Source organism: Pelophylax lessonae, assembly GCF_965119305.1.
Source record: "Pelophylax lessonae genome assembly, chromosome: 1".
Taxonomy (NCBI): domain Eukaryota; kingdom Metazoa; phylum Chordata; class Amphibia; order Anura; family Ranidae; genus Pelophylax; species Pelophylax lessonae.
The window spans coordinates 876318186-876344840 of NC_138768.1; the positions used below are offsets into that span (position 1 = coordinate 876318186).

The window sequence follows — 26655 nt, forward strand, 5'->3', positions numbered from 1 at the left end:
GCGTTTTAACATTAGACGAGTAATAAATATGGTCTTTCAGTCGTTGGCTTAATCGTCGGATAGTCTTGCCCACGTAAAAGGATCCACATTTACATAACATAAGATAAACCACCCCCTGGGTCCCACAGTCAGCCCGAAATTTGGGGCGAAATCTTTGTCCATTGGGGAGTATAAAAGATGTACTATTAGATACTCAGAATGCACAGTGGCCACACAGAGACATGCCCGCAGACCCGGTATCTCTCCTCCCGTCAGGGACATAATGACTGCTAGTCAATCTGTCATGAAGAGAGGTAGCGCGCCTGAAGACAATCTCAGGGCGGTCACGTATATACTTCCTGAGGTCGGAGTCCTCATAGAGTATATGCCAGTGGTTGTGTAGGACTTCCTTCACCTGTTGGTGTTGACCTAAAAAGCCAGTGATAAATTTAATCGTGGGGGGTCTCAATGCATCGGGCATTGTTTCTAAACAATAAAGAATGATGGGTTTGTCTAAGGGCCTTGTTGTAGGCCTTCCTCAACAATGATTTGGTATAGCCTCTTAGTAGAAGTTGTTCCTGCAATAGGTTTGCTTGATGTTTGCAATATGAAAGGTGTGTGCAGTTAGGTTTAAGTCTGATGTATTGGGATAGTCTGATGTATAAGGGATGCTGCGAATAAGTGAGACTGGATGTGCACAATGCGCATGTAAAATAGTAATGCCAGATGTTTCTTTCCGATACAAATTAGTAGCTAGGCAATTGTCAGGGTCCTTGAAAATCTGTAAATCCAAAAATGTAACTGTTTGGTGATGAGTATTCAACGTAAATTTTGAATTAAATCGATTGGCATTCAATCGGTCGATGAACATATTGAGGTGTTGTTCACTTCCTGTCCAGATGACAAATATGTCATCAATATAGCGAAGCCATATGGATGCATGATTGGTAAACTCCATCAGAGACTCGTTTGCAAACACTTCACGTTCCCACCCCCCCAGATAGAGGTTGGCGTAAGCTGGTGCGCAACAGATGCCCATGGCCACACCCTGTATCTGGAAGGTAGTGGGAATCTTTAAAGACAAACCAATTGTATGTAAGGATAAAGGATAACAGTTTCAAAATAAAGTCATTAAATGGCCATAGAGGGTGATTAGGGAATAGGGATGAGCTTCGAGTAAGTTTGACTCAAACTGGTTGTTCATTTGTTCGTAGAACAACGAACAAATGGGGCCGTTGGTGGGAAATTCGCCCGCCACAATGCAATGCTTGTGATTGGCTAAAGCATCCACCTTGACCTGCATGCTTTGGCCAATCACAGCACAATGTCTGTGATTGGCCAAAGGCAGGGTGCCTTTAGCCAATCATGGCTCAGGGGCTAAGTCCACGCCCCACACTATATAAAGGCTGCTTAAGCGGCAGCCGCGTGTTGTGTCTGATTTCTGTGCTAAAAGCGGTACATTCTGTACTGCCATGTTTAAGGTGTTGGATGTGCAGATGAACACACAGGGACGATATATTATCCTATTGGGTACATGGAATTCTTGTAAATGTGTCATAGCTGATACTATATATATATATATATATAACTATATATATATATATATATATATATATATATATATATATATATATATATATATATTGTGACAGGAAGTCAGGTAAATCTGGGAATGTAGTCACTGAGAGGAGACACATTCCCACCTGCTTTGAAAAGTTCACTGATACTATAGGGTGTTGGCTGCAAAAAGAGCCAGCAGGAAGTTGAAAACCATTCAGCTGTTCAGAATGAGGAGATCAAGGCCTCTATAATTTGTCCAGAGAAAATCTATTGAGTGCTGCCTCCTGTCGCTGTGTGAGCTGGGAAGAGGAGGACAGACATACGTGTACCTCCCGACGCCGTGTGGGCATGGGAGAAGGACTGCTGCCGCCTGTCGCCGTGTGGGCTGGGAGAGGGGGACAGTCGGATGTGTGCCTCCCGACAAGCTGGTGAGCATGGGAGAAGACCCCCTACAGCGATGTGAAGCTAAGGAGGGTAACCACGAGTGAAGACGTCTCAAAGGTGAGAAGACAAAGTGTTCCATGTGAAGAGTGTGAAGAGTAAAGGGACCTGTTAAATGAACTGTGTTCAATGTGAAGAATCTGAAGAGTAAAGGATCCTGTTATAAATGAACATGTGCTGTGTGAAAGAAAACAAAGGGACATGTTCAATGGACAATGTTTGTGCTGTGTGAAAAGCAAACAAATGGACATTTGAGTGTCTGCTGTAGGATCAGCAGTGTCGGCCCAACAGTAGGTTGGAAAGACTTCTTAGGTAGGTTCCAGCTGTGAGAAGGTAGCCGCCCACAGAGGCAAGGATTTATTTTGTCTTTTATTTTATTTTGGCTGTTTTGATGCTTGCAATTGTGTTAAGTAAATTGCATGAATAAATCAGTCTTGTTTTCAACCTCTAACCGGCTATCTCTCTGTGAAAACGCACCCCCAAAGGGGTCACCCATACGCCTACCACCGAGCTAATCCCTTACATATGGTGGAGGTATGCAGTGGGCATAAGCAGAGATCCCTGCAAGGAAGTGCAAATGTTTGATGAACTTTATCTGGTGCATGAGATTGCACAATCTATGTGTGCAGGAGAGAAGATCCTGACAGAAAAAAAAAAGTGTTTTAAAGAGACAGCGGTCTCAAAATTATTTGATGAACTTTGTTGTGTCTGGTGCAAGTGACTGCACAAACTGTGTGTGCAGGAAAAGAGATCTTGCAAGAGAGAGAAAAACTACATGTGTTAAAGAGACAGTGGTCTGAAAATTTTTTGCTGGACTGTGAAAAATTTGTGGAGTTATTGAAGATGGGGCGATCCAAACGCCTGAAAAATGCAAAGATAGATGAAATGAGAGACCGGATTCTATGGATGGAGGGGATGTTGCCGTCTGAACCAGCCCCATCCATGCCTAAAGAGAGTCTATTAAAGAGGAAGGTTGTTGTCCCTAGCAACACTGATGAAACCGCTATGGAGACGCAGTGTGCTCAGATGAAAAGTAAACTCAAAATGGAGGAGATGTTGAAACATCTGATTATATCAAATGCAGCTCAACAGCAAGCAAATGCAGCTCAACAGCAGGCAAATGCGGATTTTCAGCAGAGCTTTGCAGCTCAACAAAAGGCTCATCAAGAGAGCATGGCAGGCTGGAAACAGAGACGCCAGCAGCCAATGGAGGCCATCGGTTTGGAGGAAACCGAGTATGTGTGCAGGGCTGAGTTGGATGCCTTGCAACGGAAAATGGAAGAAAAGGAACAAGCCTTGGAATTGCTTAAAATGGAGCATAGAAACTTGCAGGAAATGAATGAACTACTCAAGTCTCATGTGTTACAGTGGGAAGAATCCACTGCTCTTCTTTTGGTCGAGTTGCAAAAATGTCAAGACACTATAAAGGAGAAAGATACCATCCTCATGGAAAAGGAAATTGAAATTCAGACTTTGCAGAAGCAAAGTATGTGTGAAATGTTGGAGTTGCGTAATCAGCTGGAAAAAAGTCTTCAGTGTTTGGAAGTTACAAAAATAGACCTGCAGGAGTCGCAGGAACAGAATGTTGCTCTGAAAGCGACATTGTCTCTCAGCGACAACGAGAAAAGTGAAAGAGAGGCTAAATTACTGAGTACTGTGTATGAGCTCACCACTTTGAGCAATGTGGTAGATGAATTACGTGCAGACTGTGAAAGTTGGAAAGGTGAAGCCCAACGTTTCCAGCAGCAGTTAAAGGAGAAAGAAGCCTGTGTGGCAGAATTACAGTCTCATTCCCAGAAACTAGCCAATGAGGTGAAGGCTCTTATGCAGGGAAAAGGAGATTGTGAACATAAGAGGGAAAAAGTAGAGGCACAGCTTCTGGAATCGCAAGTCAAGGTGTCAGAAGGTGACCGATTGTGTGCTAAGCTGTCAGAGAAGGCAAACCGACTGCAGGTTGAGTTGGACAATGTTACAAATCAGCTTTCTCAAGCAGACAGAAAATCTAGAGAAATTGCGGAAGATTTTTCTATCTTGGAATCGCAGCTGCAAGACACGCAGGAACTCTTACAGGAAGAGAGGTGTCAAAGGCTGAGTTTTAGCACAAAGCTCAAACAAATGGAAGATGAGAAAAATGGCTTCCTGGAACAATTAAAAGAGGAGGCGGAAGCAAAGAAAAACCTATCAGAGCAAGTCGCAACATTGCAAGCTCAGATAGCGGATATGAAAAAACGCATGGAAGAAAGCGTTGGTTCATTACAGTGTGTTGAAGATGTGAAAAAGAAGTTTGATCAGATGCTTGGTGAAGAGAAGACTGTGTCTGCAAAATATGCAGAAGAACGCGCACGTGCAGAAACGGAGGTGCGTGATAACGAGAGCAAAGCCCTGTTCTTGGCTCGCTCTTTGGAGGAAGCTCTAGAGTGTAAGGCTGAACTAGAAAGTGTTAACAAACAGCTGCGTACAGAAATGGAAGAATTGGTCAGCTCCAAGGATGATGTTGTGAAAAGCGTTCAGGAGCTAGAAAAGTCTAAGCGAGCCTTAGAACAGCAAGTAGAAGAGATGAATATTCCGTTGCAGGAACTGGAAGAGGAATTCCAGGCAACAGAGGATCTGTCCCAAAGAGGGGATAGTGTGCCTGATGCAGTTTTTAAAAGGATCAGTGTTTTGGGGTCTGTCCTGAGTGAGCCTCAGAAATGTGATGACACGTGGCTTGAATCACCCCTTTGGAATAAACCGTTCCTTCAAAAACTTCAAGCATTGGAAAATGTATCATTAGAGCTTCAGCAAACAAAAGAGTTGTGTAAGAAATGTGATGATTTCTCAGTTCAGGCTGAAAACCTAGTGGAGAAAACTAAAGCGGAGAAAACTAAAGCAAGTGATATAAATCTGGGAGAAAAAAGCAAACGCCACCTAGTGGAGAAAACTAAGGCTGTTGGTGAAAACGTGAAGCAAATGAATAAGTGCCTTTCAGGGAGTGTTTCCAAAATGGAACTGGTGAAAGACGGGTGGCAGAAGTTTGATCGTGATCTTGAGATACATTCCATGTGGAATTCAGATAGAGAAAAGGAACTAGGTGACCTTGAGCGGTCAAATAGTTCAGCAGAAAGTGCATTGAAGAAACCTGTAAAAGAATGTGTTGCAGTTCCATGCTTCTTCACTGATGCAGAGAGGAGGTCTATAATGGATACCACCCAGATCGCTGGGTTCAACTGTGTTGTTGCCTTTAACCCCTATGTTGGTGGAAGGAAAGTTGATGATGTTCTGGTTGGCTACTTCTGTGAAGAGTTTGGCAAGAAATATAAACTGAATATCAAATCAAATAGTAGGCCTTTACTGCGACTCGCTCAGGAGGGCGAAAAGTTTAAGAAGTTGATGAGTGCAAATGCTTCAGATCTGCCTATGAATATGAAATGTTTGAATGATATTGATATCTCTGGGAAAAGGAACAGGGGTCACTTTGAAGAAATGTGTGACAGCCTGTTGTCTCAATTGGAAAATCCTCTGCACAGCATCTTAGAGCAAGCAAAGCTCAAGAAGGAAGATCATTCCCTTTTACAACAAAAAGTCAATGATTGTGTACAGCTGTATGGAGAGGCAACTCAAGTCACAGAGGGATGTCAAGAGTCCCTACTTGGAACAAAGCTTAGTGAAGCAAAGGTTCTCAAAGTTTTGTGGAAAACATTTATGGATTGCAGAGAGAGGCGTCTTAAGAATGTTGAAGACCTTAAGACTAGCCCAATTGAGTTGCCTATGGATCACGGTCCTCCATGGTGGATTGGACAGACGGTTATGAGGGACAAGCTGTCTGACATTTATGAGAAAGCTGTCAATGAAGATGACAGAAACGAGAAGGAGCAAAATTATGCCAAAAATGCAGTTGAAGAATGTGTATATGAGATGAGAGACAAACTGTGTGGCATTTATGAGAAATCTGTCAGTGAAGATGACAGAAACAGTTTCATCCGGAAGCTTGAGGATAATAGGAGGCTTATCAGTGAGTCAGCAGTGCCTGACACATGCGTGCCTGGAAATATGTGTCCCAACCCTAGGGTTGAAACAAGAGGGGGGGGTATGTGACAGGAAGTCAGGTAAATCTGGGAATGTAGTCACTGAGAGGAGACACATTCCCACCTGCTTTGAAAAGTTCACTGATACTATAGGGTGTTGGCTGCAAAAAGAGCCAGCAGGAAGTTGAAAACCATTCAGCTGTTCAGAATGAGGAGATCAAGGCCTCTATAATTTGTCCAGAGAAAATCTATTGAGTGCTGCCTCCTGTCGCTGTGTGAGCTGGGAAGAGGAGGACAGACATACGTGTACCTCCCGACGCCGTGTGGGCATGGGAGAAGGACTGCTGCCGCCTGTCGCCGTGTGGGCTGGGAGAGGGGGACAGTCGGATGTGTGCCTCCCGACAAGCTGGTGAGCATGGGAGAAGACCCCCTACAGCGATGTGAAGCTAAGGAGGGTAACCACGAGTGAAGACGTCTCAAAGGTGAGAAGACAAAGTGTTCCATGTGAAGAGTGTGAAGAGTAAAGGGACCTGTTAAATGAACTGTGTTCAATGTGAAGAATCTGAAGAGTAAAGGATCCTGTTATAAATGAACATGTGCTGTGTGAAAGAAAACAAAGGGACATGTTCAATGGACAATGTTTGTGCTGTGTGAAAAGCAAACAAATGGACATTTGAGTGTCTGCTGTAGGATCAGCAGTGTCGGCCCAACAGTAGGTTGGAAAGACTTCTTAGGTAGGTTCCAGCTGTGAGAAGGTAGCCGCCCACAGAGGCAAGGATTTATTTTGTCTTTTATTTTATTTTGGCTGTTTTGATGCTTGCAATTGTGTTAAGTAAATTGCATGAATAAATCAGTCTTGTTTTCAACCTCTAACCGGCTATCTCTCTGTGAAAACGCACCCCCAAAGGGGTCACCCATACGCCTACCACCGAGCTAATCCCTTACAATATATATATATATATATATATATATATATATATATATATATATATATATATATACCCCCACCCTTTGCTATGGATGTGCTGCAGTGCCTGTCTCGGTTTTTGGCTAAACACTCACAGACTCCCTTAGTGGCTGTGAGAGATTTTAATAATGTCCTAGACTCCTGCCTTGATTTACAGAAAAAATATTGTTCCCAGGGTCCTAGAAAAGCTTACACCCTTTGCCAGTTATATATAGGAAATGGGTCTCGTGGATTTATGGAGGTGCAAACACCCACTTGAAGCTCGGTTCTCCTGCCACTTCTTGACTCATTCCACTCTTTCTCGTATTGACTTGGCACTGGGCTCTGAGTTGACTATGCCCTTTGAACCGGAAGTGTCCTATCTTGCCAGGGGTTTATCTGATCATTCCCCAGTATACTTACTGGTACATTTTCCCTCCTCCAGGCTTCCTGTCTGCTGGAAGTTGAACCCCTTTTGGCTTTCCCTGTTTAACAATATAGACCGTATGCGACTCCAAATGGAGCACTTTCTGACTGATAACAGGCACTCGGCCACTCCAGAGATTGTGTGGGACACACTAAAGGCATTTGTTAGAGGTTTATGTGTATGGGAGATCTCGACCATTAAAACTGGTAATAGACAATGGGCAGTGGATGTTAGTGCAGCAGTAGACAGGGCTGAAGGGGAATATATATATTGCAGCTTTTCCAGGCCTGTGGCCTGATGTGGGTCTGCCATTGTTACCCGTTACCTTTTCAGCCCATGTGAGCTGTGACCCTGGGTGTAGAGACTGAGACATGGACAACTCCGGCTTCTTGGTTTTGTTGGTTTATTGTAGATAAAGGGAATGGGAAAAGGGAATGAGTGGGATACTCCTTTAGGCTTCAACTATGTACACTTGGGACTTGGTTCCTGAAAAATGGCTGTTGGCACTTCCTTGACGCCAGCCGGTGTCATCCAACGCTCACTAACTCTGACAACACTCTGTAACTTAATAGAAGTGCTGAATCCTCGACTTATAGTCCAGAAGATCCAGGACTGTGAAATTGTAGATCCACCGGCACTGTTATACTGCAACAAGTCACTGAATACTTCCCTCCCGCCTCGCTCTGGCTTGAGGTAGTATATTGTAGAATTCTGTAAAGCTGTAAATCCCAACTGGCACACTCTGTACAATTCTGGGCACAATGGCAGGTGCCCCGTTTAACCTTTAACATTGAACTCTTCGGGGGTTCACTGTCTATGCACCCCCCTCTGTAACTTCAGTAATAAAAGGGTCTCAACATTGTCAATAGGCAAGCACCTCCATCCCGAATTTTGACAAAAAACAAAAGAGAACGCCCCGTGGGATTTTAAATGAGGTGGATGCCAAGAAATATGAATAAAGCATGAGTATGCAATAGCAAATTTAATAGGTACATAGCGTATAATACGTAAGAAACATGCATATGAACAACAGACATCAATACACAAAATGACATAGTAATATCAGTAAAAACATACTGGATGACATACATAGCTCATAACTGGAGTATAAACTCTGTAATAGCATAGTAGCATCGATATGAACAATAATAAAAGACATGCATGGACTCATAACTGGAGTGTAGACTCGACGCGTTTCGTGGGTCCTATATGCCCACTCATCAGGAGTGTGAGAGAGTATGCCTGTACAAAAATAGATTAAAGAACAAAATGAGTCTGGTGTTGATATGCAAAAAATAGCCAGCAGGTGTGGGACTTCAACATGAATATGTATACCCCAAGTGGGGGAAGTCTGGTCCGGGAGCTGACGGGACATGGATGCACGGCAAACAGAATGGAGGGCCAGGTGAGAAAGACATGAGTGATGGGTGTCACATCCTGCTTGATGGTATGACGCTGGCTGAAAAAATATATATTGGTATGTATATCAAGATATCGTGTTATGATATCAAGAGCAATATATAATACTCTATATAGAGTAATGGTGTGGGCAGATCTATGCCAATAAAGGCAAAAGATGAAAGCAGGAGGACAAAGACTGTGAACCCACCACAAACTGCTGAAGTGTGCAGACCAAAACAACAAATGATGAGGAGAGAGAAGTGAAAGAAACAAAGATAAAGAAGGTGAAGTGGAAATGAATTTAGAAGAGCACTGTTGTGGCTATATACCAGTAAGTAGAGAAAGTATGTGCTGTATCACCAAAATGGTAACAGCCGACTAATACAGTATATATATGAGAGGATACATATATGGTATATAAAATATATATGTAACTGGGATATACCAGCCACAACAGTGTAAGGCCCAGGAGAAGAAAGGCGTATAGATGAAAAAATGTGATAGTGGAGGTCAGGGGGAAAACCCCCTCTGGACAGACAGTGCTGTATTGCGCTTGCCTGTCCCACATACCACACACATGACGCTCTGGGACTGGATCTACTTGCTCACCTTGGAGGTTACCAGGTTTGAATCACATTTGTCTGTCTTGTGTATTAAATTTGCTATTGCATACTCATGCTTTATTCATATTTCTTGGCATCCACCTCATTTAAAGTCCCACGGGGTGTTCTCTGTAACTTCAGGGTCCTCAACCTAGGTACCCCCTTTCAGCTAGCTGGCACTGGATCCCAGAACCTCTTCCAAAGTGGTCCTCTTTAACTCTGGCAGACCCCCAGGGGCAATCCTCAGTACTCACGACCTGTGTAGGCTTTCCTGGGACTGGACCCCTCTCGCTCCCCTCAGCTCAACTCAGCACTCTCTGGATTCTCAGATGGCACCCCGAGACATCCGCTTTCCTCAGACAGGAGGAGAGACAGCCGCACTCTCCCTCCTGGGATTCTGCTACCGCCAAAGACACCGTGCCACGCACTTCCCCCCATACTTATACCCACTCCCAGAATCCTTTGCAGCATAATCTGCCTTCTGGGGTAGTTACAAGCTGGGATGTGTCCCCTGATTGGGTTTCCCACACTGCCCTATTAGAAGCCTCTCACAGGAGCCAGTGGGGATACTTCTCCCTTCAGCAGGCACCTTTGGAAGCCCTGACACCCTAACTGAATAAATCACAGCCCTGCTGTTAGGCAGACAAGGCCCACTATACATTTACCTAGCACCTACCTGTAGGGTGCTACACTCACCCCACACCAAATAAGTCAGGTCCCTCTGAACTCAAAACTCTGCCAAAAAAAGAAATCAGGAGTATCCCACAAACCTGGAGAAGGGGGAAAAGGGAAAAACAAATTTACAAATAAATTAGCGTGAAAAAATATATCTTTACGATCTGCTGTACATATATGATACACAGTTTAAGGTGCATGAGAACTGATGAACCCCCCACCAAATAAACTCACTTGGTGGGGAACTCTAAGGTGGTCCCACCTGTATAGAGAAAGGAAGCAAAAGTTAGTCACTCTCATCACATCGCATATCTAACTAACTGAACAGTTGAATGGAAAGACCCTCCTTCAAAATTACAAGGACGACCTTTCCACTCCCTCCCTGACTGCCTCTGCCAACCAGTGTCTTGACATGCCGAGGTCCTCCTTTAACTTGGAAGAACTTGTTCCCTAACACTAGCTGTCTAGACAGAGTCCTCTATGTTGAAGTGAAACACAGCACCCTCTGCTGTCCCTTTGAGCACTTCAGTGAGGAAACAGGGCAGGTCACAGTCTCTCATGACCTACAGTCCTGCTGAGTCAGGGAAACATCACAGGGGTCCAGCAGGGCACCCCACACCAAAGTTCTTGGATACTCACGAACTTTGTAGCTTGTAACAGCATCTTCATCTGTACAGACTGTGGATGAAGTCCCACACAGCCATTTGTAATCCACAGAAGGCCCCGGCCCAATGGCCCAAAATACCTAGTACACAAATAACTTTTCAAAAGCCCCGGACCCGATGGTCCCAAAGGCATGACATCACATTACTTAACTTTGCAGAAAGGACCCTGACCCGAGAGCCCAAGGGGTCTGGTTGAACTTCTAATACTTTTCAACTTGAATTCAGCAAAAAAAGGTTTCCTTGGTCAGTTGTGGTAGCCAGCCGGCCACACTAATTTTTTTCTTTATGCTGCTCCTCCAACTCCTCCTTGATCTTAATGAACTCTGACAAACTCAGATGTAATATTTTGGGTGGGGCACTTGGACATACTCCCCTTGTTCATTTCTGACCCAGATGAACCAAGTGTGTCTTGACCCATCCGGGCGACGGACTTCCATTCTGTCTATACTGTATAAATGGAACGCCCGTAGTACCACTGAGCTTTAACTTTAGCAAACTTCTCCTTTAACCCTTCCTCCGGAGAGTCCCGGTACGGCTTTGGGGCAAAAAGGTAGTCCAAAATAAGTTCATCACACCACCAGTCTCTGTACTTTTCTATTAGGAGTATGACTTCCCTGGGAGCGTAAGGGTAGTCCTAGCCATACTCCGATGCCACCTTCTTTTGCATCCACCGCTGCATCCTAGATAACCTGCGAAGGGTTCTCCGGTTACCTCTCCCTGGTGGAGAAAATGGGGTGTGCACTCTTTGGATCATCTCCTCATAGGCCGTGTTTTGATCCCTGGCCCTAGCAATGTTCCCCGGTGGGGTGAGGTCTGGAACCCTTGTGAAATCACAGAACCCCAATTTCTGGGCCAGTTCCCCTCTTTCAATGGCCTCCAGAGCTTCCCGGTCTATGGTGTACAACAATTTCGGGACCTGGAGAGCTGCTTCCAGAGTCTGATCCCCATTCCCACTCAGTCTCCTCCATGGATCCCCAGTCATCCATACCTTCTTCCAGGGAGCCATGTCTCATGTAGAAGGATGGGGAATCCACTCTAACAGGGCATTTTTCACCCTCACTCCTGGCGTTGGAAAAAGACACCTGGGCAACTTCTGTCTGGACAGGCTGGGAAATGCTAATAGGGGCGGGTTCTGTTATGGCCCTGACTGACAGTACTTCTGGCTCGGTCCCTAACATTTGGGTGGACACAGATCCCCTCCCTTTGGAGCTCTGTGACCGAACTCCCTTCCCGCAGACTGTAAGCCCACTAATTGCAGGCAGGGCCTCCATCTGCATCATCAGCCTGAAGATGCCTCTTCCTGCTCCGTGGAGGAACTTTGACTCGTTCCCCGTTACCTCCTGAGTGAGGCCTGTCTGCCACATAACTGTAAGCTTCTTGGGACGGCCCTCACTCTTCTCTGCCCTGAGCAGAAAATCACCACATTGCCCACATTGAACCCATGCCTGCACCTTCAGAGTAACAGTGGAACACTGGGGACATACCATTCCAAGGAACTCCCGACCCCCTCCGGTGCACAACGTGAGTCCACTGTCCGGCACCATCCAGATACTGGTATCCCAAACTAGCGAGGGATCGGGCGGGTAGATCTGCTCTCGGCTCTCTGCAGGGTTTTCAGCCATGGTGGCAGCCATAGCGGGAACACTCTTCGCTCCTCTGATGAAGGACATGCCTCCTTCTCCTACATGTGTCTTGCGCACGGCCGTGCCCAGAGGAGGAGATATTAATTGGGTTCAATATAAATACAAAAAAGACAAAGACAATCAGCGCAGAAAGGTGATAAATACAGATAAATTAAGAAGCTGAAATGCTAGCTGTACACCGTCCCAGGATACACAGCAGATCCCAGACAGAATATAAAAAAAAATGGTGCAGCGCAAATCAATAAAATATTAATAACAATATTAAGACTGATAGATAAGAAATGTGCATAAAAATATAATGCATAAAAAAGTCCCAGAAAGTCATCAAAAGCTCATAAGTCCGCTTAAGGTGCTGGAAAAAGTAGATCACACAGACTCCAATATGTGAATTCCCTTCACCAGAAAGCACACCAATGCGCTCACCTCAAGGTTTGACCCCTGTTTCACCAGTGGGTCAAACAAAGCAGTATTGCAAATTCTTCCAAAAACTTCAAAGACCAACTGACCTCCTAGGCACCAGTCAGTTGAGGCAGAGACTCCATATGATGTATATGAAAAAAAGAAACAATGCCTCTAAGTGCAAACTGTATGCTAAAATGACGTTTATTGAAGAATCACACTTACATAAAGGCAGGCATAAGAGCGCAGTAACACATCCATCAGACTAAAGCATAGTTGATGAATAAGCCAAAGCTAGAAAATGAATGGCAATGAAGACAAGGGCTGCAGCAGGTATGCAATGAGCAAGATACCAGCTGGAGAGAGCACAATAAACTAGCAAACAGGAAGTGCAGAAACATGGCTTAAATTAGGAAGTCCATGGGAGGAGCAAAAAGTGCGAGGTTGACCAGAAAGGCTATGTTGTCCAAGGGATCAGGCAGGGAACTGTCCAGCATCTTAGTGGCACAGAGCTACAGCCAGACATTTCAGAGGTCCCAGGTTCATATCCAGACCCTGACACACACATTGGCATTTCCCCAGTGAGAGCTCACTCCCAGCACATTCATTGGTCTTTCCCAGTGAGAGCCCGCCTCCAGCACACTAATTGGTTGTCCCCAGTGAGCTCCCATCTCCAGCATATACATACAATGAGATTCCATCTAGCACACATGTTGGTCTTTCCCCAGGTAGATGTTACCCCCCCCCCCCCCGCGCACACATTGGTCTTTTCCCAGTGAGATCCCACCTGCGAAACACATTCTTCTTGAGAGAGACACCTCTAGAACACACATTGGTATTTCCTTATTTAAATCCCACTTCCAACATGCACATTGGTATTTCCCCTGTGAGATCCCACTTCCAGCACACTGTCACATCTGGGGTCAGGCTCGGAGGTCAGTGGCTGTAGCAGTAGATAAGTTCACAAGTAATAAGTTGGAAAATATACAAGCAGATGATGTGGGCTCACCTGAGGCACCGGGTCTACCACTAGCTGGTTTTCACCAGAGCTCCTGATGGTGGGGATGGGCAAATCTCCCAACTTTTTGAGATGGAAACGAGGGGCACCTATTAGAAAAAGTATGTAGGTATAGGACACTCCCCCTGCCATGCCATTTATACTGGCTTTTGAAATTTACAGATGCAGCAATTTAGAAATTGGATGAAAGGTTTAGCACTGGGGGACATTTAAAAAACATAAAAAGTGCATTATATATATATATATATATCTACAGTACATAGATCAGACCAACATGAGGGACAAATGAGGAGGACCCAGGGACTGTGTTCCAAATCAGAGACAGTCTATCAAAATTAGGGACAGTTTGGAGCTATAGATGGATTTTGATGTAAGATTGCCCAGCGGGGAAAGAGCAAGTGGGGGTCAGGTAACAGATGAGGTAAAAAAGGATTGAGCAGAAGCGTAGTCAAGGAACTAGCCAAGGCTCATTATTGAGTAGTAGCTAGATGGGATCAGATGGAAGCGTAGTTTATGAACAAGCCAAAGGTCGATAATGAATGGCATTGAAGATAAGCTGGTATGAAGACTGCAGCAGGTAAGCAATGAGCAAGATATCAGCTGGAGAGAGCACAATAATCTAGCAAACAGGAAGTGCAGAGACATGACTTAAATCAAGAAGTTCATGGGAGGAGCAAATAGTTCAAGGCTGACCAGAAACAAGGTACAAGGCCAGATTGTCCAAGGGATCAGTCAGGCAGCTGTCCATCATTTCAGGTGGCACAGTGAAAATAACTACAGACAAACACCCCAGGACCTCCAGGACCTTCACCCTGAGAAAAAAGCTAATTAAAAATTAGAATAACCCAGGCATTTTTTTGGCAAAAGAAAAGGTCCAGGCTAGACGAGAGGTTTTGTAATCTTTAAGGGACATTTAAAACCCATCACAGCTTAAAAAAACACTAAAAATGTCCTTCTCCCTTGATTCCAAATTGAAACTTTCAACTTTGTTTATCCCTCCAGCTCTCTAAAGGAAGCTGGATAGGACAATACTGCAGATAAATCCAGATAAGACAATTTATAGTAAAGGAGAAACATACATTGTCAGTTCATTCATCCCTACTGATCCTCTCACAGATACATACATTGTCAGGTCATTCATCCCTACTGATCCTCCTACAAATACATACATTGTCAGGTCATTCATCCCTACTGATCATCCTACAGATACATACATTGTCAGGTCATTCATCCCTACTGATCCTCCAACAGATACATACATTGTCAGGTCATTCATCCCTACTGATCCTCCTACAGATACATACATTGTCAGGTCATTCATCCCTACTGATCCTCCTACAGATACATACATTATCAGGTCATTCATCCCTACTGATCCTCCTACAGATACATACATTGTCAGATAATTCATCCCTACTGATCCTCCTACAGATACATACATTGTCAGGTCATCCATCCCTACTGATCCTCCTACAGATACATACATTGTCAGTTCATTCACCCCACTTACAATGTAAAGTAGTGAGTGTACAGCTTGTATAACAACGTAACAAAATAACTCAACACACAGCCATTAATGTCTAAAACGCTGGCAACAAAAGTGAGTACACCCCTAAGTGAAAATGTCCAAATTGGACCCCAAAGTGTCAATATTTTGTGTGCCCACCATTATTTTCCAGCACTGCCTTAACCCTCTTGGGCATGGAGTTCACCACAGCTTCACAGGTTACCACTGGAGTCCTCTTCCACTCTTCCATGACGACATAACGGAGCTGGTGGATGATAGAGATCTTGCGCTCCTCCACCCTCCATTTGAGGATCACCCACAGATGCTCAATAGGGTTTAGGTCTGGAGACATGCTTGGCCAGTCCATCACCTTTACCCTCAGCTTCTTTAGCAAGGCAGTGGTCATCTTGGAGGTGTGTTTGGGGTCGTTATCATGTTGGAATACTGCCCTGCGGTCCAGTCTCCGAAGGGAGGGGTTCATGCTCAGCTTCAGTATGTCACAGTACATGTTGGCATTCATGGTTCCTTCAATGAACTGTAGCTCCCCAGTGCCAGCAGCACTCATGCAGCCCCAGACCATGACACTCCCACCACCATGCTTGTCTGTAGGCAGGACACACTTGTCTTTGCACTCCTCAGCTTTTGCCGTCACACACCCTTGACACCATCTGAACCAAATAAGTTTATCTTGACCACAGGATATGGTTCCAGTAATCCATGTCCTTAGTCTGCTTGTCTTCAGCAAACTGTTTGTGGGCTTTCTTGTAAATCATCTTTAGAAGGTGCTTTCTTCTGGGATGACAGCCATGCAGACCAATTTGATGCAGCGTGCTGCGTATGGTCTGAGCACTGGCAGACTGACCCCCCACCCCTTTATCCTCTGCAGCAATGCTGGCAGCACTCATTTTTCTATTTCTCAAAGACAACCTCTGGATATGACGCTGAGCACATGCACTCAACTTCTTTGATCGACCATGGCGAGGCCTGTTCTGAGTGCAACCTGTCCTGTTAAACTGCTGTATGGTCTTGGCCAACGTGCTGCAGCTCAGTTTCAGGGTCTTGGCAGTCTCTCTATAGCCTAGGCCATCTTTTTGTAGAGCAAAAATTATTTTTTTCAGATCCCTTAGAGCAGTGGTTCTTAACCTGGGTTCGATCAAACCCCAGGGGTTCGGTGAGTCAGTCTCGTGGGTTCGGCGGAGGTAATTTCTGAACTGGTCTCTGAAAGACAACAGCAGAAGTCACACTGATTTGCAGTAAATATTCATTATTATGTTTTTGTGTGAAAATCATGTTTTAATGGATTTGTTCTATGTTCTTTAATGGTTTTGTTCATTTTGTGCACCTATGTATAAATATATACCTAAATATATACCTATGTTTTGAATTTGAAAAAATCCATATTTTATTTTTCCAATTAAGAAGGGTTCGGTGAATGCGCATATGAAACTGGTGGGGTTCAGTACCTCCAAAAAGGTTAAGAACCACTGCCTTAGAGAGTTATTTGCCATGAGGTGGGATGTTGAACTTCCAGTGACCAGTATGAGAGAGTGAGAGCAATAACACCAAATGTAACACACCTGCTCCCCATTCATACTTGAGACCTTGTAACACTACTAATGAGACACATGACAACGGGGAGGGAAAATGGCTAATTGGGCCCAATTTGGACATCGTCACTTTGGGGTGTACTCACTTTTGTTTCCAGCAGTTTAGACATTAATGGCTTTGTGTTGAGTTATTTTGAGGGGACAGTAAATTTACACTGTTATACAAGCTGTACGCTCACTACTTTATATTGTAGCAAAGTGTCATTTCTTCAGTGTTGTCACATGAAAAGATAGAATAAAATATTTCCAAAAATGTGAGGGGTGTACTCACTTTTGTAAGATACTGTACATACATTGTCAGGTCAGTCATCCCTACTGATCATCCTACAGATACATACATTGTCAGGTCATTCATCCCTACTGAGCCTCCTACAGATACATACATTGTCAGGTCATTCATCCCTACTGAGCCTCCTACAGATACATACATTGTCAGGTCATTCATCCCTACTGATCCTCCTACAGATACATCCATTGTCAGATCATTCATCCCTACTGATCCTCCTACAGATACATACATTGTCAGATCATTCATCCCTACTGATCCTCCTACAGATACATACATTGTCAGATCATTCATCCCTACTGATCATCCTACAGATACATACATTGTCAGGTCATTCATCCCTACTGATCCCCCTACAGATACATACATTGTCAGGTCATTCATCCCTACTGATCCTCCTACAGATACATACATTGTCAGGTCATTCATCCCTACTGATCCTCCCACAGATAGAAATGTTATGTGCTAAATAACAAAATGAATTATCTTTATCATATTGGCACCCACATTACTCAGATATTATTAATTCTTCTAATCACTTTACAGCTCTGTGTAGGAAGCCGGAGTACAGATTGGTGGATATGGATCCAGAGAAGACATTTTATAATATCGGGGATACAGTGACAGTAAAATGTCCGTTTGGATATCGGAATCCCTACCCCTCTGTACAATGTGTGAAGAGAGGAACCTCCATTGAGTGGGATAATCCTCCACAATGTATCGGTGAGCAGTAATCCTCAATATACAGACTGCAGGAACCCAGAGCAACCAATCAGCAGTCACCTCTCTTTGGTCTGACTCCTCTAAACCAGTGGTCCTCAACTCCGGTCCTCGGGGCCCACTAACAGGCCAGGTTTGCAAGATAACTAAATTACATCACAGGTGATCTCATTTGTTCCCTCTGAGGACCGGTGACCAGAACTGGACAGAATACTCCAGATGTGGTCGGACCAGAGTTTTATAAAGTGGAAGGATTATAGTCTTATCTCTATAATACATCCCTTTCTATATACATGCTAATATTCTGCCGGCTTTGGCAGCTGCCGCTTGACATTGCATGCTATTGCTTAGTTTATCCTCTACCAGGCCTCCCAGATCGTTCTCCATTTTTGATTCCCCCAAAGGCCCCCCCCCCCCCCCCAAAGTGTATTGTGCTTTTATGCTTTTAGTCCCCAAGTGCAAAACCAAAACCTTACACTTCTCCACATTAAACCTCATTTGTCATGTCGTAGCCCACTCCGTTATTTTGTCCAGATCATTCTGTAGGATATCTGCTTCATGATGTGCAGTTATTGCCCTGCCCAATTTTGTGTCATCTGCAAAAACTGATATAGAGCTACTGATCCTGTCCTCAATGCTGTTTATGAATAAATTGAACAAGGTTGGTCCCAGGACTGAGCCTTGGGGGACCCCACTTACCACCTCAGACCAGTCTGAGTATGCGCTGTTTATTACCACCCTTTGGACACGCCATTTTAGCCAGTTCCGTATCCAAGAGCAGACCTTGTGGTCGATGCCTGCAGACCTTATTTTATAAATTAAGTGCTTGTGTGGAACTGTATCAAACGCCTTAGCGAAATCCAAGTACACCACATCCACTGGTCTCCCCCTTATCTAGCTCACAGCTCACCTCCTCGTAGAATGTTAAGAGATTGGTTTGACAAGAACGCCCATTTGTAAACCCGTGCTGGTTACTGCTGATGATGTTGTTGTCTTTAGCAAACTCTACGATATAGTCCCTTATCATCCCCTCCAGAAGTTTACATACTACTGATGTCAGACTGACAGGCCTATAATTTCCCGGGACATGCCTCTGCCCTTTTTTGAATATCGGAATCACGTTAGCTTTCCTCCAATTCCCTGGTACATCTCCTGTCCTAATACTGTCAGTAAAGATCAGGAACAGTGGTCTAGATATAGTCTTACTGAGTACTCTCGGATGTACACCATCCGGGCCTGGTGATTTATTTGTGTTAATTTTATCCAGCCTTTCCCTGATTTCACCCTCTTAGCCATAGCGGCAAGTTCTGTGTATTACTACAAACCATACAGTCATGGTCAGTGTACCCCTCCTTTTCTTGTGTAAAGACTGATGAGAAAAAGGCATTCAGCACGGTTGCCTTTTCAGTGTCCTCTGTAACCATCCTCCCATCATCGTTAAATATGTGTGCAATATGCTCTGCCCTAGTTTTTTTGCTGTTGATATATTTAAAGAATTTCTTTAGGTTCTTTTTACTATCCTCCGCTATTTGTCTCTCAAAGCTGATTTTAGCCATTTTGATTTTGTATTTACATTTCTTATTTGCCTCCTTGTATTGCTTGAAAGCCAATACTGTGTCCTCTGATTTATATTTCTTGAAGGCCAATTTTTTTCCCTTAATAAGTTTTTTAACATTACGGTTTAGCCAGCCAGGTTTGGCTTTGTCTCTTCTAAATTTATTTCCCATAGGAATGCACTGCAAGATGCATTTGTTTAATATGTTCCTAAAGCATTCCCATTTTTCCTCCGTGGTCAGTGTTCCCAGGGTTTGGTCCCAGTTTACCCTTTCCACCATGGAGCACAATTTGGGAAAGTTTGCCCTTCTGAAGTTTAGGGTTTTTAAGTTCCCCACTTGCCTTGTTATATTGTTATTTACACTAAATGTGATCATCCTGTGATCGCTAGAGCCCAGGTTGTCCTGGACTCCTACCTCCGAGATTAGGTCTGAGTCATTAGTGATCAATAGATCCAGGACTGCATTTTCTATAGTAGGAGAATCCACCAACTGAGACTTGTAGTTATCCTGTAAGGTTTCCATGAATAGACAGGCCTTCTGTGAGTGTGTAGTCCCCTCTTCCCAATCAATGTCGGGAAAATTGAAGCCCCCCAATACGATGACTGATCCCAGTTTTGCCACTTTTCCCAATAGTGATATAAATTCCAGCTCTACCTCCTCCCTCTGGTTGGGTGGCCTATAGCAAACCTCCACAATTACTTTTCTCTTTTCTTCTTCCATGTGGAGTTCTACCCATATGGATTCTAACTCCATACTAATCCCTTCCGTAATATCACTCCTCTCTATCACCCTTACATTGTTCTTGACATAGAGACAAACCCTCCCCCCTCTTTTTCCTACCCTGTCCTTCCGGTACACCGCATACCCTTGGATATTGGCCAGCCAGTCATGTGAGGGGTCGAACCAAGTTTCCGTTATTCCCACAAGGTCTATGTCCTCCTCATGTACTAAAATTTCCAACTCATCCATTTTATTAGCTGGCTCCTGGCATTAGCATATACCCCTCTCAGTTTTGTGTAAGTTGATAGTGAATGGTGATTATTTTTATTCCTGTTCGGTCTGAGGTTTTCCCGCACAGACCCCCCAATTGACGTTATGGAACTACTGACGCTGCTGAATCTAATACTGCCTTCTGTCCTTTGCTCCCTCCTGACTGACTCTACTTCTGAGCCCTCCCCCGTCCTCCTAGTTTAAAAGCCCCTCCAACTTGGTGGCTATCTTTCTCCCCAAAAGAGCTGTACCATCCCCATTAAGGTGCAGCCCATCCTTACTAAAGAGCCGGTAACCAACTGAGAAGTCAGCCCAGTTCTCCATGAACCCAAACCCCTCCTTCCTACACCAATACCTCAGCCACTTGTTAAGTTCCCTAATCTCCTTCTGCCAATCCTGTGTGGCTCGAGGTACCGGCAGTATTTCAGAGAAAACCACCTTGGAGGTCCTATTCCTCAATCTATGCCCTAAGTCCCTGAAATCGTTCTTTAGGATCCTCCACCTTCCTCTTACTTCGTCATTAGTGCCCACATGCACATCCCCAGCCCAGCCCAATAATCTGTCTACCCAAATCGCGATGTGCCGAACTCGAGCGGCCGGTAAACAACATACTGTCCGGCTACCGCGGTATTTTCGACAGATTGCCCTCTTTGTCCTCGTCTTGATGATTGAGTCCCCCACTACCACAACCTGTCTAACCTTTCCTGAATCTCGTACCAACTCAGGACTGGCCTCCCTGGCACTCATCCCTCTACCCTTCCTAATAGTCACCCAACTGCCTACCTCTGATGCCTGCGTCTCCTCTACTCCTCCCTCCTCTATGCTGGCCCCTGCCAGCGCCTGATGGTTAATGTCCAAGCTCCTTTCCAGGTTGTTGATGCTACGCAGTGTTGCCACTATGTTTTCTAGATCTGGGCTTCCAGAGAAACAAGTCGCACACATCTTGCACAGCAGTATTCGCCCTTGATTGGTTCATCAAGGAACGCATACATGCAGCAAGAAGTGCACTGAGTGGCATCCCCAATCCTGTCGGACATTATTATTATATGGGGATAATTAGTAACAACCTACTATTCCTTACCTACTCTACCCCTATCTGGTACTAAACCTGGGGTACTCACCAGTCGCTAAGATACTCTCCAGTCGCTAAGATACTTACCAGTCCTCCTGGGTAATCAGTTGCCGAGCACGGTCAGTCAGTCGCAGAGCTCGGTCGGTCGCTGGGCACGTCGGTCACAGTCAGTCGAAGAGCAGTCAGTCAGTCACAGAGCACTATCAGTCGCAGAGTACAGTCAGTCAAGGGGCACAGTCAGTCAAGGGGCACAGTCAGTCACTGGGCACGGTCAGTCAGTCACTGAGCACCGTCAGTCAGTCACTGAGCACAGTCAGTCTCTGAACACAGTCAGTCAGTCACTGAGCACAGTCAGTCAGTCGCAGAGCAGTAAGTCCGTCGCAGAGCAGTCAGTCAGTCGCAGAGCAGTCAGTCACAGAGCAGGTCAGTCAGTCGCAGAGCACTGTCGGTCAGTCGCAGAGCACTGACTGTCAGTCAATCGCAGAGCAGTCAGTCAGTCGCAGACTAATTTTATACTCCTGGAGTAAAAATCTAATAATATGTTATTATTTCTGGTATTAAGGGTTGAACACGCACTACAGACACCGATTTAGCCATTGGGATATATACAACGTCTTTATAAATAAAACCAAATTTCATAAACAAACAAAAATTTTGCCCCCTTACCACGTGATCAGCTGTCAGCCAATGACAGCTGATCATGTGAAGTAAACAGCAGCCGGCTGCTGTCAGAGGGACATCAGTCCCAAAGAGGAGAGGGGCATCTGTGCCCACCAGTGCCACCTACCAGTGCCCACCAGTGTCACACCAGTGCCCACCAGTGCCACCTACCAGTGCCCACCAGCACCACCTACCAATGCCATCTGCCAGTGCCCACTAGTGCCACCTACCAGTGCCCATCAGTGTCCACCAGCGCCACCTATCAGTGCCACCTCTCAGTGCCTATCAGTGCCTCATCATAAGTGTCACCTACCAGTGCCTATCATTGCCCATAAGTCACCTACCAGTGCCCCCATCAGTGTAATGAACATCTGAATGATTCATCTGCGCCACCCATCAGTGCCACCTATCAGTGCTGCCTTATCAGTGCTGCCTTATTAGTGCCCATCACTGCCGCCTTATCAGTGCCTATCAGTGTCGCCTATCAGTGCCCACCAGTGCAGCCTATCAGTGCTCATCAGTGTCGCCTATCAGTGCCCATCAGTGTCGCCTATCAGTGCCCATCAGTGTCGCCAATCAGTGCCCACCAGTGCAGGCTTTCATTGCCCACCAGTGAAGCCTATCGGTGTCGCCTATCACTACCCACCAGTGCAGCCTATCAGTGCCCGCCAGTGCAGCCTATCAGTGCCCATCAGTGCCGCCTCATCAGCGCACATCAATGAAGGTGAAAAATTACCCGTTTGCAAAATTTTATAACAAACTATAAAAACTGTTTTTTGTTTTTTTAATTTTTGGTATCTTTTTTGTTTGTTCAGCAAAAAATAAAAACCCTAAAAGTGATTAAATACCACCAAAAGAAAGCTCTATTTGTTTGAAAAAAAATGTTATTTGGGTACAGTGTTGCATGACCGCGCAATTGTCATTCAAAGTGTGACAGCGCTGAAAGCTGAGAATTGGCCTGGGCAGGAAGGGGTGTTTAAGTGCCCGGTAGGCAAGTGGTTAAAATACAAAAAACCCAAAAGACTGTAAACTTTATTGGCTGTAATGTCATTGCACATATTACCTGAATATATTACCAACATTAATTATTAAAAAAAAAAAAATATATATATATATATATATATATATATATATATATAAGAAAAGCCTTTTTTTTTTTTTAATTGTTTCTCTTTCAGCAGCCTAGTAGATGCCCCTTACTTATGCGGTGGCGCAATACACGTTTAAACTTTAATGTGCGATTATTACAGGCTCTTGATGGAATTGTGTTGCCGATTTAGAAATGGCCATCAGAGTAGTGTTCATTTTGATGTCAATTTTCAATTTAGTTTTAGTCATAGTCTTATGACTAAAATGCCAGTTTAGTTTTAGTCATCTGAATTTTTTTAGTCGTATTTTAGTCGACTAAATTAGTGTTAATTTAGTCTATGAAAATATATTTGTCGACTAAATTAACACTGATGGGAATACTGTGTGCTGTCCATCTAAATACATGACTCGATAATCAGAATGTCCTGGTTTAGCCTGCAGTGGTTCTGCTAGACCTAGGCTGGTGCCTACCTTGCCTATAGGACAGCTCACAAAGTATTTTTATCAATTTTCTCTCAAAGTCCCAGCCTTGATCCGAATAAATGCGCTGAGGCAGGCCATAATGAACGAAAAACTTCTCCACCAGAGTCTTGGCAACTGTACCGGCTTGTTGATCCCGGGTCAGGAAAGCTTGAGCATACCTAGTGAAATGATCTGTCACAACCAGGACATTACTACGCCAACTCAGGTCAGGTTCAAGGCACAAGAAATCAATGCAAACCAGCTCCACTGGTCCTTGACTTCTTAAATGACCCATTGGGGCAGCTCTGCTAGGTAAAGTCTTCCTGTGAATGCACGGGATACAAGAATGGCAATCTCTTTCAATCTCTGTTCTCACAAAAGGCCAATAGAAATGATCCCTAACTAACCTAAAGGTTCTGTCTGGTCCCAGATGTCCGTGATCATCATAAAGAGCTGTCAGTGCTGTCAATCAATGCTTTTCCGGAATAACTGTTGAACACCTTCAGGCTCCTCAAGTAAACACTTCCGGTACACAATCCAATCCTCCAACCACATTTGGTCCCAATCCTTGTAGACCACTTTTGCACCTTCAACCAAACTGTTTAACAGTATCTGAGAGTCTCTTGCTTCCAATGCCTTCCTAACTAGGGCACACAGGGGATCCTCCCATTGATCCCTCCTCAAGTCTTTTTTTGTCAGGTGAGGGAGTTTTTCACTTCGCACTTGAGTCAAATCACAGTGACTCCGACAGCTTCAGCTCCCGTGGCTCCCTTGTGGTGATATTCCACCCCTTGACATACCGCCTGAACTCCCTCGGGGGTTAAGTGTATCCAATCTCAAGCACTACCATCTGGAACATATGGTCTCCTGGACAAAGCAGCTGCATCCAGATTTCCTTTCCCTGGCCGATACTTCAAACTGAATTGAAACTAAGACAGCGCGGCTAGCCACCGATGTCCAGTGGCAGCCAGCTTAGCAGTTGACAACAGATAGGTCAGAGGATTGTTATCAGTCTTCACCAGGAACGAAGCCCCGTATAAGTAGTCTCACAACCTGTCTACTACAGCCCACTTGAGAGCCAGGAACTCCAATTTATGTATAGGGTAATTCTTCTCGGAAGGCTTAAGACTGCGATTCACATAAGCCACTGGATGGAGCTTCCCTGCAGTCTCCTGATACAACACTCCTCCAAGTCCATCTCAACTGGCATCCACATGTAATTCATAGGGCTTAGAAGGGTCGGCATAAGCCAGGACTGGAGCTTGTGTGAGACTTTCCTTCAAACATTTAAAAGCTTGTTCACACTTCGAAGTACATTGGTCCTGAATAGACTCACGTGGTCTCCTAGGCCCCATGGACACTTGCTCTCTTGAACTCGACTTCTGCAAATCTTCACCTCCTCTCTCTCTGTAACCTTTCATTTAAGGGTCTTGCAATCTGAGCAAGGTTCTTCACAAATCTTCGGTAATAGGAACAGAAAAAAGGACCTCAGTTCTGTAACTGTCTTGGGCCTAGGCCAGGTAGTAACAGCCTCCAGCTTCTTTGGGTCAATAGCCACTCCATCAGCTGAAACCATGTGCCCCAAGTAAGTGACCGACGTCTGATAAAACTGACATTTCTCCAATGACAACTTCAACCCTTCTGCATGAAGTCTCTGAAAAACGTTCTCAAGTCGGGCTTCATGTTCTTCTCCAGTCTTGCCGAACACAATAATATCGTCCAGATACACAAGAACTTCAATCAAGGTTATATCACCCACTGTATTCTCTATCAATCTCTGGAAAGTAGCAGGAGCCCCTGCCAGTCCCCGTGGCATACGATCAAATTCAAAGAACCCTAATGGGCTGATGAAGGCTGTCTTCTCCCGATCATCCGGATGCATCAGTATTTGATAGTATCCACTCTTCAGATCCAACACAATGAACCATTTTGCCCCAGACAGGCACTGCAACGCATCTTCTATCTGAGGAGTAGTGTATTGATTGGGAATGGTCATCCGGTTTAAAGTCCGGTAGTCAATACACATCCGAATGGTTAAATTTTTCTTCCTTAGCACCACAATGGGGGATGCATAAGGGCTCATGGACTCTCTGATGACCCCAGACCTCTTCAGCTCAGCTAATTGCTCCCGAAGGTCTTCAAGGTCACTTAGAGAAATCCTCTGGGCTCTCTCCCGAAAGGGTTTATCTTCACTCAGCGGAATCCGGTGTTGAGCACTCTTAGCACAGCCCACATCAAAATCATTCTTGGAGAATATCTCATCTCATCTGGCCAGCTGATCCTTGATCCTCTCCCCCCACTTGAAAGACATTGCAGGGCATCGGACCGGAGAATCCTCTTCGGGGTCTTCCCTTTCGGCCTTCTAGACCAGATCATCCAATGTCACCAGGTTGGCCACACTAACCCATCCTAGCTCCATCTGAGGTTTCAGGCTGATGGGTTGCCCGGTGACATTTCGGACACTGATGGGAACTCTTCCCCCAGTCCTCAACAGCATCTTTGTGGGTATGAACTCAGGAACCAATTCTATCCCTGTCTCTTCTCCCAGTGGATCTTCCTCCAACACCACAAAAGGACCTGGCTGATCCCAGGACAACTTGACAGTAGCCTTCATACATGCTCCTTCTCGGGGTTGCAACGCTTTCTCCCGAGTATCCAGTCACCATAATCTCCCCACTCCTTCAGCTGGTGCCTTTTGCTCCTGAACCACACGTTGAAAGGTGTTCCTTCACCTCTTCAGCAACCGAACCCTTGGTGGCCAACAGAATAAGTAGTCTCCGCATCAGATTGGTATTGGTTCTTATCAATAGGGAGTTCTGTCTCGCTCCTGGGGGCCGGGGACAAACCACAGCTAACGTATCAAAAGTCTCTGTTTTTCCAGCCAATGAAGGGTCAAAGGCTATCTTAATAAGAATGTATCCATCATACGGGAACTTTTGAGTGCCG

At 44.9% G+C, this 26655-nt stretch overlaps 1 protein-coding gene across 1 annotated transcript in view; it reads left to right on the top strand.

The window, feature by feature from the left end:
- The window catches only part of LOC309550452 (uncharacterized protein), a gene marked incomplete at its 5' end in the record, with an annotated part of 141680 nt that overhangs the window by 12171 nt on the left and 102854 nt on the right, over positions 1–26655 (top strand). Inside the window, one exon of the mRNA XM_082250828.1 lies at positions 17707–17883. Within this exon, the coding sequence (XP_082106954.1) occupies positions 17707–17883 (177 nt within the window). The remainder of the gene's footprint in view (positions 1–17706; positions 17884–26655) is intronic.